Below are 14,544 nucleotides of genomic sequence, written 5' to 3' on the forward strand. Positions count from 1 at the left end.
CCGGCCCGTCGGCCTTCTTCGTCGGGTCGGGCCGGGCCTACTCCGATAAGCACCGGGCCCGGGCTGGGCTCGGGCCCAAATTTTCGGCCCGTGCACAGCTCTACAAACGATCTCCTGTACTCTCGCTCGAAACAAGCAACTTCGCCTGTACCGACTGAGAATCTTGGCTGACTGATTGTAGCGTTTAATGCGCCGACGCTACGCAGGCGATGAGGCGCGCCGTAGTGGAGGGCTCCGGATTAATTTTGACCACCTGGGGATCTTGAACGTACGCCGAAATCTCGTACGCACGGGCGTTTTTGCTTTTCGCCTCCACCAGCAAAGCGGCCGCCGCGGCCGAGAATCAAACCCGCCACCTCGTGCTCAGCAGCGCAACGCCTTAGCCACTGAGCCACCGCGGCGGGTCCGACTGAGAATCTTATCCAACACGCCCCTATCGGGAAAACCCATGATGTGAATTGTGTTCCTCTTCAAAGTAGCCGACAGCGACTTTAGGTACGCTACACGTTTATTAGAGGTAAGGTACGGTAAAAGTATAAAGAGGGTAAGGATGGGGGTGGTGCTCGGGGAATGTGAAATTAATTCCTTCAACGAAGCCCGAGCCCCGTTCACACACAGCAACGTACAATGCGTTGAGCGGGAGAACAACCAAAATGAGTGCACGAGAAAATCGCCAAGGCGCGGGATTGAACAAGAAAATATCATGCTCGCATCCCCTCAGTTTAGTCCTAGCAATTACGATGGCGTGGACGACGCTTTCAAAATTGGGCGCTTGGTGAGGGTATGCTTCAAAGCAGCCAAGTCTTACTGCCCCGGCACACGGCGTCCTCTGGGACTAAGCGCGGGTCTCGAGCACCCTCCACTGAGTTCCTGAAAAAAAAAATTTTACTGTGCGAAAAGTATACCTTGAAAGCCGTCTGACCATTTTGACGTTTTACTCCGTGTCACGTGTTTCGTCTCTTCTCAGCAGTGCCGTCACACATCCCGTCACTCTCCTTACAATCATTCAAGCTGGTACAGGCCTAACACCGTACGTACGTGAGGCTCGTCCCGACTAAATGAACACCTAAACATTCTGACGCGTGACGTCCACGTCACACAAGGCGGTGTCAACACAGTCTTAGCCATAGCCGTAGACATATCGCGATAACGAAAAACAATCCATCCGTAATCCATACTTGCGCGAAAACAACAGGTGCGGAGTGTACTGCGGTAGAACTGGTAAACAGGTAAGATAAACAGGTGCGGAGCTCTAGAGGCCGAATAAAAGTTCAATATTTACAGAACGCCTTTTCCGATTTTTTCTAGTACCTGCGACCTTCTTTGCAGGATTGCTTGATATTGCTGCAAGGATAATAAGTAATTACACCTAATGTGGCTGCGAACCAGTTTTGCGAGATAGTTCTTAGTCACGTGTAGCCGGTCTTCGCGTACTTGAAATGTAACCAGCGAAAAGGACGTAGGACGAGAAGGCACATGAACACCCTGCTTCATTTGCACTGGTTCCATTGCCCCCCGCTCATGACCATTTTGTCCCACCATCTGTGGAGCCAACATGCAATGTATTATACCACCCTGCTCCGCTTTTGATCTGCATAGACCGAGCCACGGTGTTTTTCAACATTCTGATATTGAAGACGTACTCGAACACCTTCACCACCTATAGTTCGTTTCTGAAGCTGCATGCAGCACTGTGGAGGCTACATTGTTGTCACCAATCCACACACTGAGCACGCCTAACTCACCGTGAAGAGACCTTGAACGGACCTTTGCGTCTCCTCTCTCGGCAGGTGAAACCGCAAGGCCCCGGCGCCTATTCTCGCTTTCCTTCGCGGATAGTTAGGCGCCGTCAGTGGTCGGACTGTTGACAACAACGTAGCCTCCACACTGCTGCATGCAGCTTCTGAAATGAACTATAGTCACATTAGCCCAGTTCAACGTCGCCAGCGGCCTTGCGAGCGTGATTTATTGGGTGCCTGCTTCCATCCCGTTACCCCTCTTCCCACACCAGCGACCTTCGGTCCTCCTCTTCCGAGTAAAAGAATTATTCATTCACTCATTTCAAGTGCATTAAGAACCCACTAGCCCAGCAATTTACCCCGTCTTCGCGCTCTTTGCAGTCTCCAGGCCCGGCCTCCTACGTGTTCAGGAGCCGGACGAAGAAGTCTTGACGATCGGGGTCGATCAGCCTGCCTACGCGCCTTCGGCCTCCGGATACGCCACCACGGAAGACGTCTACTACGAGGAACTGGTGACCACGCCGGCCACCGCGGCCACGGCGTACCCGGACGAGCTTAACGCGGCGGAACCGGCAGTACTGCCGCCCCTGGATGACGGTGACGCCGCCATAGCTGACGTCGAGGCGGCAAGGAAAGGGGAATCGTCGCTACGTTCAAAAAACGACCGCCCATACCCAATTGTTGGCGGCGTGAGCAACAAATCTTTGCTTAATGCGGGAAATAACACTGCTAAATGACGTCAATCACGTTTTTTTTTCGGTAATCTGTTTAAATGCGATTGGGTATGAATCGCGTTTCCTCTTTCCATTTCTCAGTACATGACAAACTGCAGAACCCCTTAGTAGCTAACCTAAATAATAAAACAAATTTGTCACTCTCTACTACTTGTATAACTTTTTCTGTTACCGGTAGGCGTATCCACGACTGTTACATAGCACGAGATGAATGTCTGTGTCTGGCCGCCTCTTTTGGTTGCAGATTATTCTGTCTCACAGAGACAATAGAGAGTTTTAGATGACCATTGTTACGGTCCGCTCCGCTCCGACAGCAAGCGAGGGTGCCATTGCGCATGCGTGGCGCACTCCGGCGGAAGCGGCGTTATCGGAGCGGGGCCCCGCTTTGCCCGCCGGCTCGCTGAGCGGAGTCGGACCGTCGCCACTGCTTACGTCACTATAGCTTACGCTCCCGTGCCGAATTCCAAGATGGCTGCCCCCGACGAGGCGAGCGCGCAACAGCGCACTCCGTTTATTCCCTTGAAACATGATCTTTTTTGGAATCGCGAAATAGCTTCCGAATTGGCAAAGATGTCACACACCTCAACGACGTTTAGAAGGTAAGCGAAAAAAGTCGATCGAACGAAGCGCGGCCCTGCTAGCCTTTTGTTGGCTACTCGAAAGTTGGACGACTTCTTTTCAATATATTTCGGACCATTATTCGTGTCGGCGACTAAATTATATAAAAAGGTAAAATAAGGCAATAAACACGAAATTTTGCTTTATTTGAGTGACTAAAATATCAATTCTTATATTTTTTTTGGGTGAATTTCTGGTTTGTAAACGAACAGAGCACGAGCAGTGACGCGAACGATTCCCTTTGGAGGGAGATACGGTTATCGCTAAGCTTTGTGCTGCTGACGCTCCGGTCGCATTGCGCGGGCTGCCGGGAGCGGAGCGGACCGTCAACGACGGTCGGCTAAAACTCTACTGAAGCGCTCCCGCTCCGTTAATGCTTTTTCCGGCGTACGGGTGATTACAAGACGCATTTTTTTGCGCCTTAGGAACACCACCACAGCCTTGACATGAAACGAGAACTGCCTCGAGACTACACAAATCACCATTTGCTAAGGATGCACCTACGCACACTCGAAGGGATTTTGGGGCCTTATTACAAGGGAAGTAGGACCTTTTTCGCACGTTATTTGCCTTTGTGATGCCATCTCCACGCGTACAAATAAGAACAAATGGAAAAAATTTCTTATATAGTGAACACAAGCACAATATGAATGCTTTTTAGAAGAGCCATGCATGATGCACTTCCCCGGAGCGTGTGCGTTCTATTGTAAGCGCCCAAATTATTTGAAACCATTCTCACACAGACACAATGTTTCGCGCGGCGTTTGCAGCTGCAGTTGAACCTCGTTATAACGAACACTGATATACAGAATTAGCGGGTATAGCGCACTAAATACAAACTTTGGTTGGTCGTGCTTTATTTCAATGACACTTATTCCTTTGTAACGAAATTCAAACCGTCAGGGCCCCACGATATCGGTTATAACGAAGAAATATTTGACCAGGAGGGTGTGAAGCTTCTTGGAAAAAAAACCTGTAGTCCGAAACTCCAGAAGTATAAATGCCGTTTTGTTCGTGGAGACTGTGAGAAACTCCACCCTGCTCAGGGATATGAGTAGTCACAAGACTGAGATCACATCCTTCATCCAATAAACAAGGACGCAGGCCTGTTTTGTCAAGTGAACTTTGTTCTATTGTAATTTCACGTACTCGTGTTCCGGTTCATTGAGGTTCAAATGCGACAAGAGGAAAGATGAGGGTTACTCTATTTGTAGTGGGCTCGAAGCCTTTAAAAATGCATTTTTGCATCAAGTATTTTTGAGCGAGCCTGATTGTCGATTGGTAATAGCCGATTTTTATCTCTACTGTTACAACGAATGTCGGTGTGATGAATGGCCATGTGAGTGACTGTCCGCGCAAGTGAGCCAGCCAGAACGATAGAGAAGATGACAAGGAAGAGGAGCGCGCGTAGGGGATCGCAGAAGCTGGAAGGGAAACAGCTGGAAGCCAAGCGGCGGATCAGGGCGCGGTCCGTGGGAACTACCCCTTGAGACGTCTGGGCTACCTTAAAGGAGCCATGAAGACAAAATACAAGCTGGGTTTATTAGAAAGACTGCTTAATCTCGATAACAATGATACCAATATCATCGAAATATTCGAACAAATAACGGAGCTATTAAAGAAACCGTGTGAAGCAGTCGCGACCCCCCAGCCAATTTCCCGCAACTTTTCTATGACGTCACGGAACCTCGTTTGTGCGATTGGCGGCCGCCTAACTGACCTTTCGCGATGACACCTGACTGGACGTCTGTAGTGGGGCCTCTAGTTCCATTTGACCGCATCACTTGAATGCTGACGTGCAGTTAACGCATTGAAAATTATGTTTTATTGTTGGCCCGTATGACGTCATTCTTGCTCATAACACGTCACTGTGGCGCAAAATTTGAAAGTTTTTAAATACTTCTTGCTTTTTTTTCGTTAAAAAACATCTTTTGTGGCTTTAATGGAGCTGAGTGAGATACTGAATCCTAGTTCTTTCAAATTAAACGAAGTTGTATTTTCTCTTCATGGCTCCTTTAAACGGGACCACCGCTACCATCCGCCAAGGCTCGAGAGCTCGTCTGGGCGCCGTCATTGAGGTGCTGGTGCGCCGACTGCCGACGCGCCATTCCGGCTGTTGGGTGCTGCCGTTCCTGCTGTTGAAGTGGCTAGAAAAGCGTCGCGACTGAGAGTGAGCTGACTTGCCTATTGGGCATTGCTCTCGGACCTTGTGAACTGCGAGGTTATTTTGTGTACCTTTGAACTGTGGACTGTGTGTACGTGTGACCCAAACCCATCCTGTCTGTTACGTCCCGACCTTTACTATGCTCACTTCCTGTGCTTGTCCTCAACCCTGTTGAATATAGCCTTCGACGTGTTAAGCAGTGTTCGTCTGCCTGCCGCGTGATCCTCGGCCCATTCATAACAGTCGGTTAAAACGGACTAATTCGCTGTCCCGATACTACTTCGTTGTAACGAGGTTCGATTGTACCAAAATGAAACAGCCGTAATGCTAAAGCAATGACTTTTGCAAGGCACGGCAACCTTACTTAGCCTACGAATATGAAAGCCTCTCCCGTGGACCTTCAACTGTTCTTTTCGGGCGCTGCACTGGTCCATTCCTGACCTACATAGGAATAGGGGGATAGGGTAGAGGGCTTACATAAATATGTAACAGATGGGCAAGAATAAAAAGGGACATGTATACAACGTTAGGTGAAGGGAAAAAAACGAAACACTAGACAAATATTAAAATACAGGACATGAAGGTGTAGTAAAAAGGACACCTGCACACATACACACGCACACACACACATATACACACACAGGAAAGCTACACTAGCAGCTACACTCCACTGCAACCCGGGCAGTTATGTGAAGTTGTAGCGTAGTGCGCTGTGGAGCCCCGAGGCACCCAGGTATGCTGCCAGGGCCTCGAGCACTTTGTCCCGCTCCCTGGCACTGCCTGGGGGCCAAAGCAGTTCCTCAAGTTTGCGGATTTTATTTTCTTGACAAATCTCTTTGTATGACGGTCACGAATAAGAAAACTCCATTGATGTTTTCATACGCTGTTAATAATGATGTTATTAAGCGTTCCACGAAACTGAAATACCTTGGCGTAACAATCTCCAGTAATCTTAATTGCAATGAACATGTCGGAAATATTTGTGGTTGTTGCAGGCTTGGTTTGTTACGACGTAAACTAAGGGATGCTGCTCCAGATAATAAACTGAAGGCATACACCACTTTTGTTTGGCCAACCCTGGAGTACTCTAGTATAATTTGGGACCCATATCAGCAATACATAATAGATAAATTAGAACGAATTCAGCGTGTGTCGGTCAGGTTTATTTTTTCTGACTACGACAAAGCACACTCGGTAACCACTATGATTGGCAGGGCTGGTCTCACTACATTGGCTGTGCGCAGGAAAATTGCACGCCTCAATTTTTTATATCAACTTTATAACAATAATCTGAACTTGAGTCCTAGTTTGTACTTTAAGCCTCCTGAAATAGTTTCGCCGCGAACTAATCACGCTTATGCCATTTTGCCTTACATGCCTAGAGTGGATGTCTTTAAGCACTCTTTCATCGTCAAAACAATTGTTGAGTGGAACAACTTAAACCCATGTGTAATTCCAATCAACAATTCGGTTGACGCTTTCGTAAAAAAATTGAATGCATTATTTGTGTAAACATTGCATTGTATTCCCACCCTGTAACAGCCCGGAAGGGCTCACAGTATTGAAAATAAATAAATAAATAAATAAATAAATAAATAAATAAATAAATAAATAAATAAATAAATAAATAAATAAATAAATAAATAAATAAATAAATAAATAAATAAATAAATAAATAAATAAATAAATAAATAAATAAATAAATAAATAAATAAATAAATAAATAAATAAATAAATAAATAAATAAATAAATAAATAAATAAATAAATAAATAAATCTATAGTCGAGCCTCCCAGTAGCCACTCTGTTCCCCTGCTCATCCAGCGGTTGTATTTACGTCACATTAGATGGCGAGCGCAGGAAATTTATCTTACTCTGTCTTCCATACGAATGGAATGAAGGGCGTTTCCATTCAGCATTTGTTTTATGGTTGGTTTGTCTGGCCTTCTTCAGAGAGGCACAAACTTTTTTGCCCTATAAGTAATCATCCAAGATATGCATTGATTGCATACCATTCTTTTTGTGGCAGAGGTAACCTACTTTTGAACATTTGAGAGAGATGGCATAGTCTAACCCAACTCGTACCAGTTCTGGTACGGATTCTGGCTACGTGTCCAAAGCAGTCGCATTCCTACCAGTCACATTCCTACCATTTACCTAAGTATTTTAATACTTATGCTGTAGAATGCACTTCTTGCAAGCGTACTTACCACTTTCATGGATTTATTAATCTGTATTTTTACTTCTACAAGCAATTATTGTGAATTCAGGTGCTGAAACTTTTCTGCAACTGCTCTCCAGACGCACCGGACAGGAAAACGACGTTCGAATTTTGATACGCTCAATTATTCTCCCCTTACCCTCGTACTGACTTCTGTCAATTAAGCTTCTCCACTAAACCTTAAACACGGGCGTTTTTCTTCCTTCAACAGCATTGTGTCCGTGCTTTCTTCCTACGTCCTGTGTTTTTTCGTTCAAACTGAAGTTTCAAGTCAAGTCGGCCAACAATTTTGAAGCGAAGCTTTTTTTGACTCACTGATGGCGTCGTCCGTCCGAGTAAAATGCGCTGCAGGAAAGCGAGCTTTAAACAGACTGCAGGAAAGCGATGGTAATTATTGAATACATTGTTTAGGCAGGGCAGGACTGGCTTTGGGTTTCGGTCGTATGGGGTTGGACCCTGGCTTTGGACTTTGGCTAAGCTGAAGTGTACTTTGGCTTGTGCACTTTGACAGCTTAGATTTTGGACTTTGCGGTAGTGTATTTTGGACTTTGGCTTTGACTCCTGCTGCATGATGATTTGTGAATACTTTCTGTAAGCAGGGAAGGACTGGCTTTGGACTTCGGGGGTATGGGGTTGGACCTTGGCTTTGGACTTTGGCTGAGCTGAACTCTACTTTGGCTTGCGCACTTTGGCAGTTTAGCATTTGGACTTTGGCTTTGACTCCAGCTGCATGACAGAAAGCTTCGCGTTTTAACCATATTTCTCTGAAGAAAGGGCTTTGATGCTTTTAGCAGCAATGTGTCGGCTTATTTTACTTCCCTTGATCTGAAACTTTTCAGGGTTCCTGCCCGTACATCCCTGTACATGTTCTCCAAGAGACGTGTCTATTCCTTGGGTCTTTCGCTGCTTCCCGTAACCACGCTGTGTGCACAGAGGCAAAGGCTTTGCGCAACGTGTAAATGCCATATAAAGCGGTTTGCTATACTCCCCGAGTTCTGCATTGCAGGACTAATGGCAAACGTGCTATAAATTGTCTAGTAGCGTTTGCTAGTCTAGCCTGGTTATGTTTTTGGAAACCAATGCTTTCGCATGTTCAGGTATAACTATTACCTTTGTAAACAGCTTGTATACAACCGAGAGTAGGCTGGTATTAATGTCATTTTATCACTTCGATAACGCCGTTCTTGTGAATCAGAATTTTTCAGACTAGGCCACCCTTGAGGCATTCTGATTCATGCTTGAGTCCTGAGGCCTTGTGACGATATATTTCTATTACTGTGGTACAAGTCCATAATGACTCCTCTCTTACGTGATCCAATGGCTCTTCCGTCATCTTCTTTTCTTCTTTTACTCCCCTGAACGGCTTTTCCAGCTTCCCTTCAAATAACTGCTAATCAGAACCCATTATTGACAATGAAGAACATTTAATGAGAACTTTTTCCAAATAGAAGGAATGCGGCACCCACATCATTTTTATGAAAGCCACCACAACCAGATAAAACAACTTTTTTAATGGTGTTTAAATAGCAAGATCGATTTATTCATAAATAGGTGCGTTTTTACTCTTAGTAGGTATACACGTGTAAATTTTATACAGACAAGTTGTTGATAGCTAAACATTTCTTGCAGAACGCACATTCATCCTTTGGGGACACTGCAGACCCCTTTTACACAAGTCTAAAAACAAGAAAACGAAATATTAGTCAGTTTACAATGCACAAAAAAAAACAGAACAGTGTCAATTTTTCGTTGTGAAATATCAACCGAATCCAAGTTATCTTGGTTGATTAGATATTCAGTTTACACTGCAAAAAAAACCAAAAACGTGTCAAGTTTTAGTTTTGAAATATCAGCTGAATCCAAGTTATCTTGGTTGTTTAGAGTTTCAACAAGCCGACGCCACACATGTGATGAGGCGTGCCGTAGTGGAGGGCCCCGGATAATTGGCATCCAACTTATATTGAAAGCTTTATACGTGCGTGCATGCTTCGGCGTCAAAACAATGCGAGGATTGAACCTAAACCTCAGAGGTCTGTAGCGTTCATTATAATTGGTATAATTTATCTGAGGCTGAAACCAAAAGAGTGTGAAATTCAGGCCGCTGCTAGGTAACTGCCAAAGGCATCCAAGAGAGAACCGGCCGCTTACACTGCACATTGCCGTACGGGGATTGGGCACGCCCGCGCATTTCAGTTTGTCTCCTGCAGGTGTGAACTGTAGCCTGCTGCCATAAAAAGGCTTCACAAGAACCTTACTGACACTTACATCACGGCTCATAACCTCTCCGGTTATTCATGACGAATAAAACTTTCGCCTAGTCTGCTCTCAACGCCGGCTTGTTTTCTTTCCTGATCACAATACAGCATTCTCTCGCTTGCTCAGTCAATCAATCCCGTACTTCATTTACGAAATTTCACGCACTGGGCGACTTTCTTATGGAAAGAGTAAGCTTCTATGCACACTACACTCTCGTTGATACGAACTGGGTTATTACGAGTTTTATGGCTAAGACGAAGAGCTCTTCTGTACTCTTGTTACGTGCACAATGCAAAAAACGCCCTCTAAGGACACCTTTTTTATTATATGAACGCATTTTACCAATCCCTTCGAGTTCGTCTTCACGTGAGTTTAGTGTACTGTCACATTATCGTACGTTCCATCTCTTACTCCCTATTATTTTCTTTGTTTTTGTAGGCACAGTCACCTTCCTCTTTTTGGTTAAAAATGATTGTACACTTTCTCACTTAAGTGCAGTTTTTCTTTCGCGAATTCATCATTGCTTAAATGATAAAATACGACGTATGCTATGGCATACGCTTCCCATGCCACACTTGTAAAATCGTAATTTCTTGAAGAAAACCAAGCACCTTCACATGCGCTTATTTGAGTTACCAAACCAACCGCTGTTTTTTTTTTTTTTTTTTACTGCAAAGCCGTATACCTCTGACCAGCCAAGTTTTTTCGTGTCCGAATCAGCAGAAAACTCCCGTGCTACTATTCGCTACACAAACAAACATCCCAGGCTACTACTACTGGATACTGCCTACACCCAGGCTACACAAGTAAACTACTGGCACCGCCAATGATCGAACCTGTGCCCGAAGAGAAGCGGAGTGAGAGCCGGTCGTCTTGCCGACTAAGCTACGCACACACGTTGAGACGGGGAGACAGACGGTGGTTTGGATTCAGTGCCTGGAGAGTGGGAGGCCGCTTTTCGGAGGCGACACATGAAGCAAGAGTGAGAGAGGACGCCATCGCCGCGCATACCGGCCTCCTCCACATTCTTCGAAAGACGCTCCTCTTTGTTTTATTTTTGCCGAGGCTGCTGCGTTCGGGGTACCGTTCCCGCGAATCTCAGGTAACGGTTGGCAAAGTCTGTGGTTTAACTCTTTGTAAAGCCTCCTGTGTTAATTCAAGTGACGCCACATGGGTAATCATTGCGGGTGTCGTTTACAGCTTCGCAGTCCAACCACCTTTACAGTGTGAATTGGAGCGTTTGTTTTGCCGAAGATCGTGTGCTTACCTGCAATTCATTCAGACCACAGTAGAACGCCTACATTTAATCCAGGCTGCCCTACGTAAATTAACAGCTAGTTTCGTAAATGTAAATAACTAGACATTTGCCTCTCTGGGCATTTCAAAGAAGAAATTGCTAATTTATGATTGTCCTTGATATAGAAGAAGAAGAAGAAGAAGAAGAAGAAGAAGAAGAAGAAGAAGAAGAAGAAGACTTTATTTTTCAGCAGACATTGTTACAATCCCTGCTGAAGGGGCAGGAGCTAAAGGCATTGAGTGCCTGACGAGGGCTCCTGACCCTCTGGAGTCCACAACAGAGGAGTTCACAGTAGAGGACATGTTCAAATCAAATATGCGTGCTTAGCAATAAGATCCAGCAATACAGAGAAAAAAAATAAGTATTATAAGTATAATAAGTATAAAAAATAAGTATAATTTTTTAACCAAACGTAACATCCTTAACATTAATTTCTTTGTGTGTGGGCTGCTTTTGGCCTTATATCCACGTTCACCTGCCGTACTGCGGGCATTCTGCTGTCTCCGTTCGACGTAAACAGTTTCATTTTATTTGGCCGCTTCGTTTTATTTCGAAGATCTTCACGAATTTACCAACGCTCTTCTTTTTCAAGTGCATTGGTGCCCAATTTTTTTACCCCCCCCCCCCCCCCCAGTTTAAAATCTGCCAAAATAGCGAAACCAGATAATAAAGGCGTTTTCGCATTCTTTATAAATGTTTCATGAAGCGTGAGAAATATGTTTGTTCATTCTTCTGAAGGAAGTAGGAGCGACACACAGAGAAAATTTCCTGAGAATGTGGGCACGTGGGGTTGTAGTTTGAAATCTGCCGCGCAATTATGGCTTTCAGAAAAAAATACTAGCGAAGCGTTGTACACATCTCCGTGCATTGAGATAACGTAATGCTGCGCAAAGGTTACATTTCATTTCTGCGAAGTGAATTGTACGGGTTGATGACCTCGCAATGTTTCAAAAAGTGCAGGGTAACTGGGCGTTTTAAGAATATTCCCCAATGCGCGTTTTATCTCTCTTGAGAATATTTTAGAAGGGAGCACAGCGGTTGCCCACTGTTGAAAGAGTAGATTTTGCTTTGATGTCGCAGATGATTGTGGTGCGCACCTATACATCTATATATTTGCACCCACCGCGATGGCTCAGCGGCTAAGCTGCTGAGCCATCGGTGGCTGCTTTTCTGATGAAAGCGAAAAGCGAAAACGCCCGTGTGTGGAGATTTCGGAGCACGTTAAGGATGCCCAGGTGTTCAGAATTCAACGGAGCACCACGGCGTGCTTCATGGCCCATGTGTAGATTCGGCGCATTAAACCCTACAATCAATCAATGAATATAATTGTGATTGTGCAAGCAGGCTTTTGATGCATTTGTGATATATGGTTAACCTCTAAAGTGGCATGCTACTGGATTCTAGTCTGAGTCCGAATTCTTGAGTTTCTGCAATAATGTCCAGGTTAACGGACAGTTAATATAAACGCAATGTCGAGAGTGCCGTCCGACGGCCCTTCAACTAAGCGCCGCAGCCATGGCTTGAGTGCTGTCCGACGAAATTAGAATTTTTAAGACTGGGCTGACACATATCAGCGCGTCTGCCGTTATGGTGTAGTAGATCCGTCCTAGGTTCCTGTTGCCTGAGTGCTTTTAAAGGACTCTGCTGCGACTAAAGGTGATGGTTGGGGTCCCGCTCTTGCCGCCTTCATAAATTTTACAGCTTAAGTTTTAATTATAAATTTCATGGATTAAATTAGGTTCTGGTGCTTGAAATGATTTTTTTCTGTTCGTTAGGCTATATAAGGTTACTTTAGGTTACGTCGTGTTAATGAAGGACGAAGTAATGCCAAGCGCAGCATTTTTTTAACGAAACGCCGATGGACGTCGCTTTAGTGGAGTGCTTATAGTACCGTCCGACGGCACTTTAGTAACAGCCCAATGTAAAACGGCATAATGAATATAAAAGGTGCTGTACCATTCCTTTCGCGCATATCCAGCCATCTGGTGCTTTCTCAACTATTTGTCGCTCTAAATCCCCGTCCAGGACTTGGCAAACAATTTTGCACATTCTTTCCAACCTGGCATCCTGCAAAAATAAACAGACCCACAGACACACACGCCGGCACACATTTGGGGTTTCAGCTATGCGACATATTCTTCGCTGTGGTAGTTAAACGCGAAAATTCTGTTCTGTTTGTCCGTATGAATGTTTGTCACTCAGTACAATTACCCGGTGAAAAAGCAGGTAAAATGCTTCAACTTAAAAACGCATAGGCAAGACCCTTCAAAATTACTAAAGCTACGGCTTGGTTCAGGTCCAGCTTTCCGGCTCATGGCCAGTAGTGCGGGCTTTGGCCACCACGTGTCCCACGAAGTTCAGTTTTTGAAATTCCCGGCTTCCGCGTCAGCGTTTGTTTATCAAGCATACGTGTAGAAAGAAAGCAGCCGACTTTTTCGGGGCGGCATTGACAGTCGGCCTTGATCTGCCGACTGCAAATGACAAGGCAGCTGTAGCACACTACTAGCAAACAAGAGCCGTTACGCTGAGGTTTTATAGCGAGTCGTGGGTAAAGAATAATGGTTGGCCGGACGAAGAACTTTGATTTGGCGGTCGAACTTTTAGGGCCGGAGCCCCTTAGTGGCTGGGGCTGTTGGCGTTTCTGTCGTTGTCTTTTTCGTAATCATCGTCTCTTGTAGTCACGGTGCAAAAACACCGAGACACTCGTTTACGCCTCGAGCTGGAGAGCTTCGTAACGCGTACTAAAAAAACACCGGGACACTCGTTTACGCCTCGCGCTAGATAGCTTCGTGCTTCAAAGACTTCAAAGACTTTTACAGCAAAGCTGTATACCTCTACCCCCTAACGGTTTCATCGCCATGGGCGAAAACGCCGAGGCGCTAAGAATACACTCATAAACTGTATGCTTTGCGACCCTACCCATGTTTCCCGTTAGTGAAAATGGCCGGGAATTTTTTTTTCAAGCAATAGGGCACAATACACAGCCAGCCTCGCACGGAAAATGCATGCAAACGTTTATGACCTCTTTCTTGAATGATATTGGGTTGAGCCTAGTGGGATTTTTTTTCGACTTTCATTGCTGTCGAACCTGCAGGCATTGTTTCATACAGATTTTTAGCAAGGGGCACGATGTTTTACCATGGCGCCAGAAATATGACCGGAGACGTGGATTTTTGGGGTGGCTGGGTTTCTGCCCGCCCATATCAAAATGTTCACACAGCAGCAGCTTTATATTCCCAGCGTCCCCCTCCTTCTAAATCCGCATTGACAATCTGTAATCCCACTGTGGGAGTTGAGAAATACGTTTTATCGCTTAAGTATTATCTCCTCAAATTTAAAAATAAAATACTGGAACAAGGCGAATGAGACTATAATTTCCGAATTCACTTTTATCTCCTAAAAAGAACCCTTAGAAAGAACCGTTTTTTACAAAAACAGACTTACATACTGGAAAGAAAGGTGGCGATCTCTATACATGGATTGAATATATAAGTAAGCAGAATCACAATTGTGTC

At 45.2% G+C, this 14,544-nt stretch overlaps 1 protein-coding gene across 1 annotated transcript in view; it reads right to left on the reverse strand.

Annotated features, from left to right (window-relative positions):
• Positions 1 to 9,008: 9,008 nt before the first annotated feature.
• Positions 9,009 to 14,544, reverse strand: part of LOC144161865 (venom metalloproteinase BumaMPs1-like) — an 83,137-nt gene continuing 77,601 nt past the window's right edge. Inside the window, exons 14-15 of the mRNA XM_077692444.1 lie at positions 12,986 to 13,096; positions 9,009 to 9,153 (exon numbers count right to left, since the gene is read on the reverse strand). Of these exons, the coding sequence (XP_077548570.1) occupies positions 9,115 to 9,153; positions 12,986 to 13,096 (150 nt within the window). The 3' untranslated portion in view covers positions 9,009 to 9,114. The remainder of the gene's footprint in view (positions 9,154 to 12,985; positions 13,097 to 14,544) is intronic.

Source organism: Haemaphysalis longicornis, unplaced genomic scaffold (genome assembly GCF_048455015.1).
Source record: "Haemaphysalis longicornis isolate Haplotype H1 unplaced genomic scaffold, Haemaphysalis longicornis Haplotype H1 scaffold_12, whole genome shotgun sequence".
NCBI lineage: Eukaryota > Metazoa > Arthropoda > Arachnida > Ixodida > Ixodidae > Haemaphysalis > Haemaphysalis longicornis.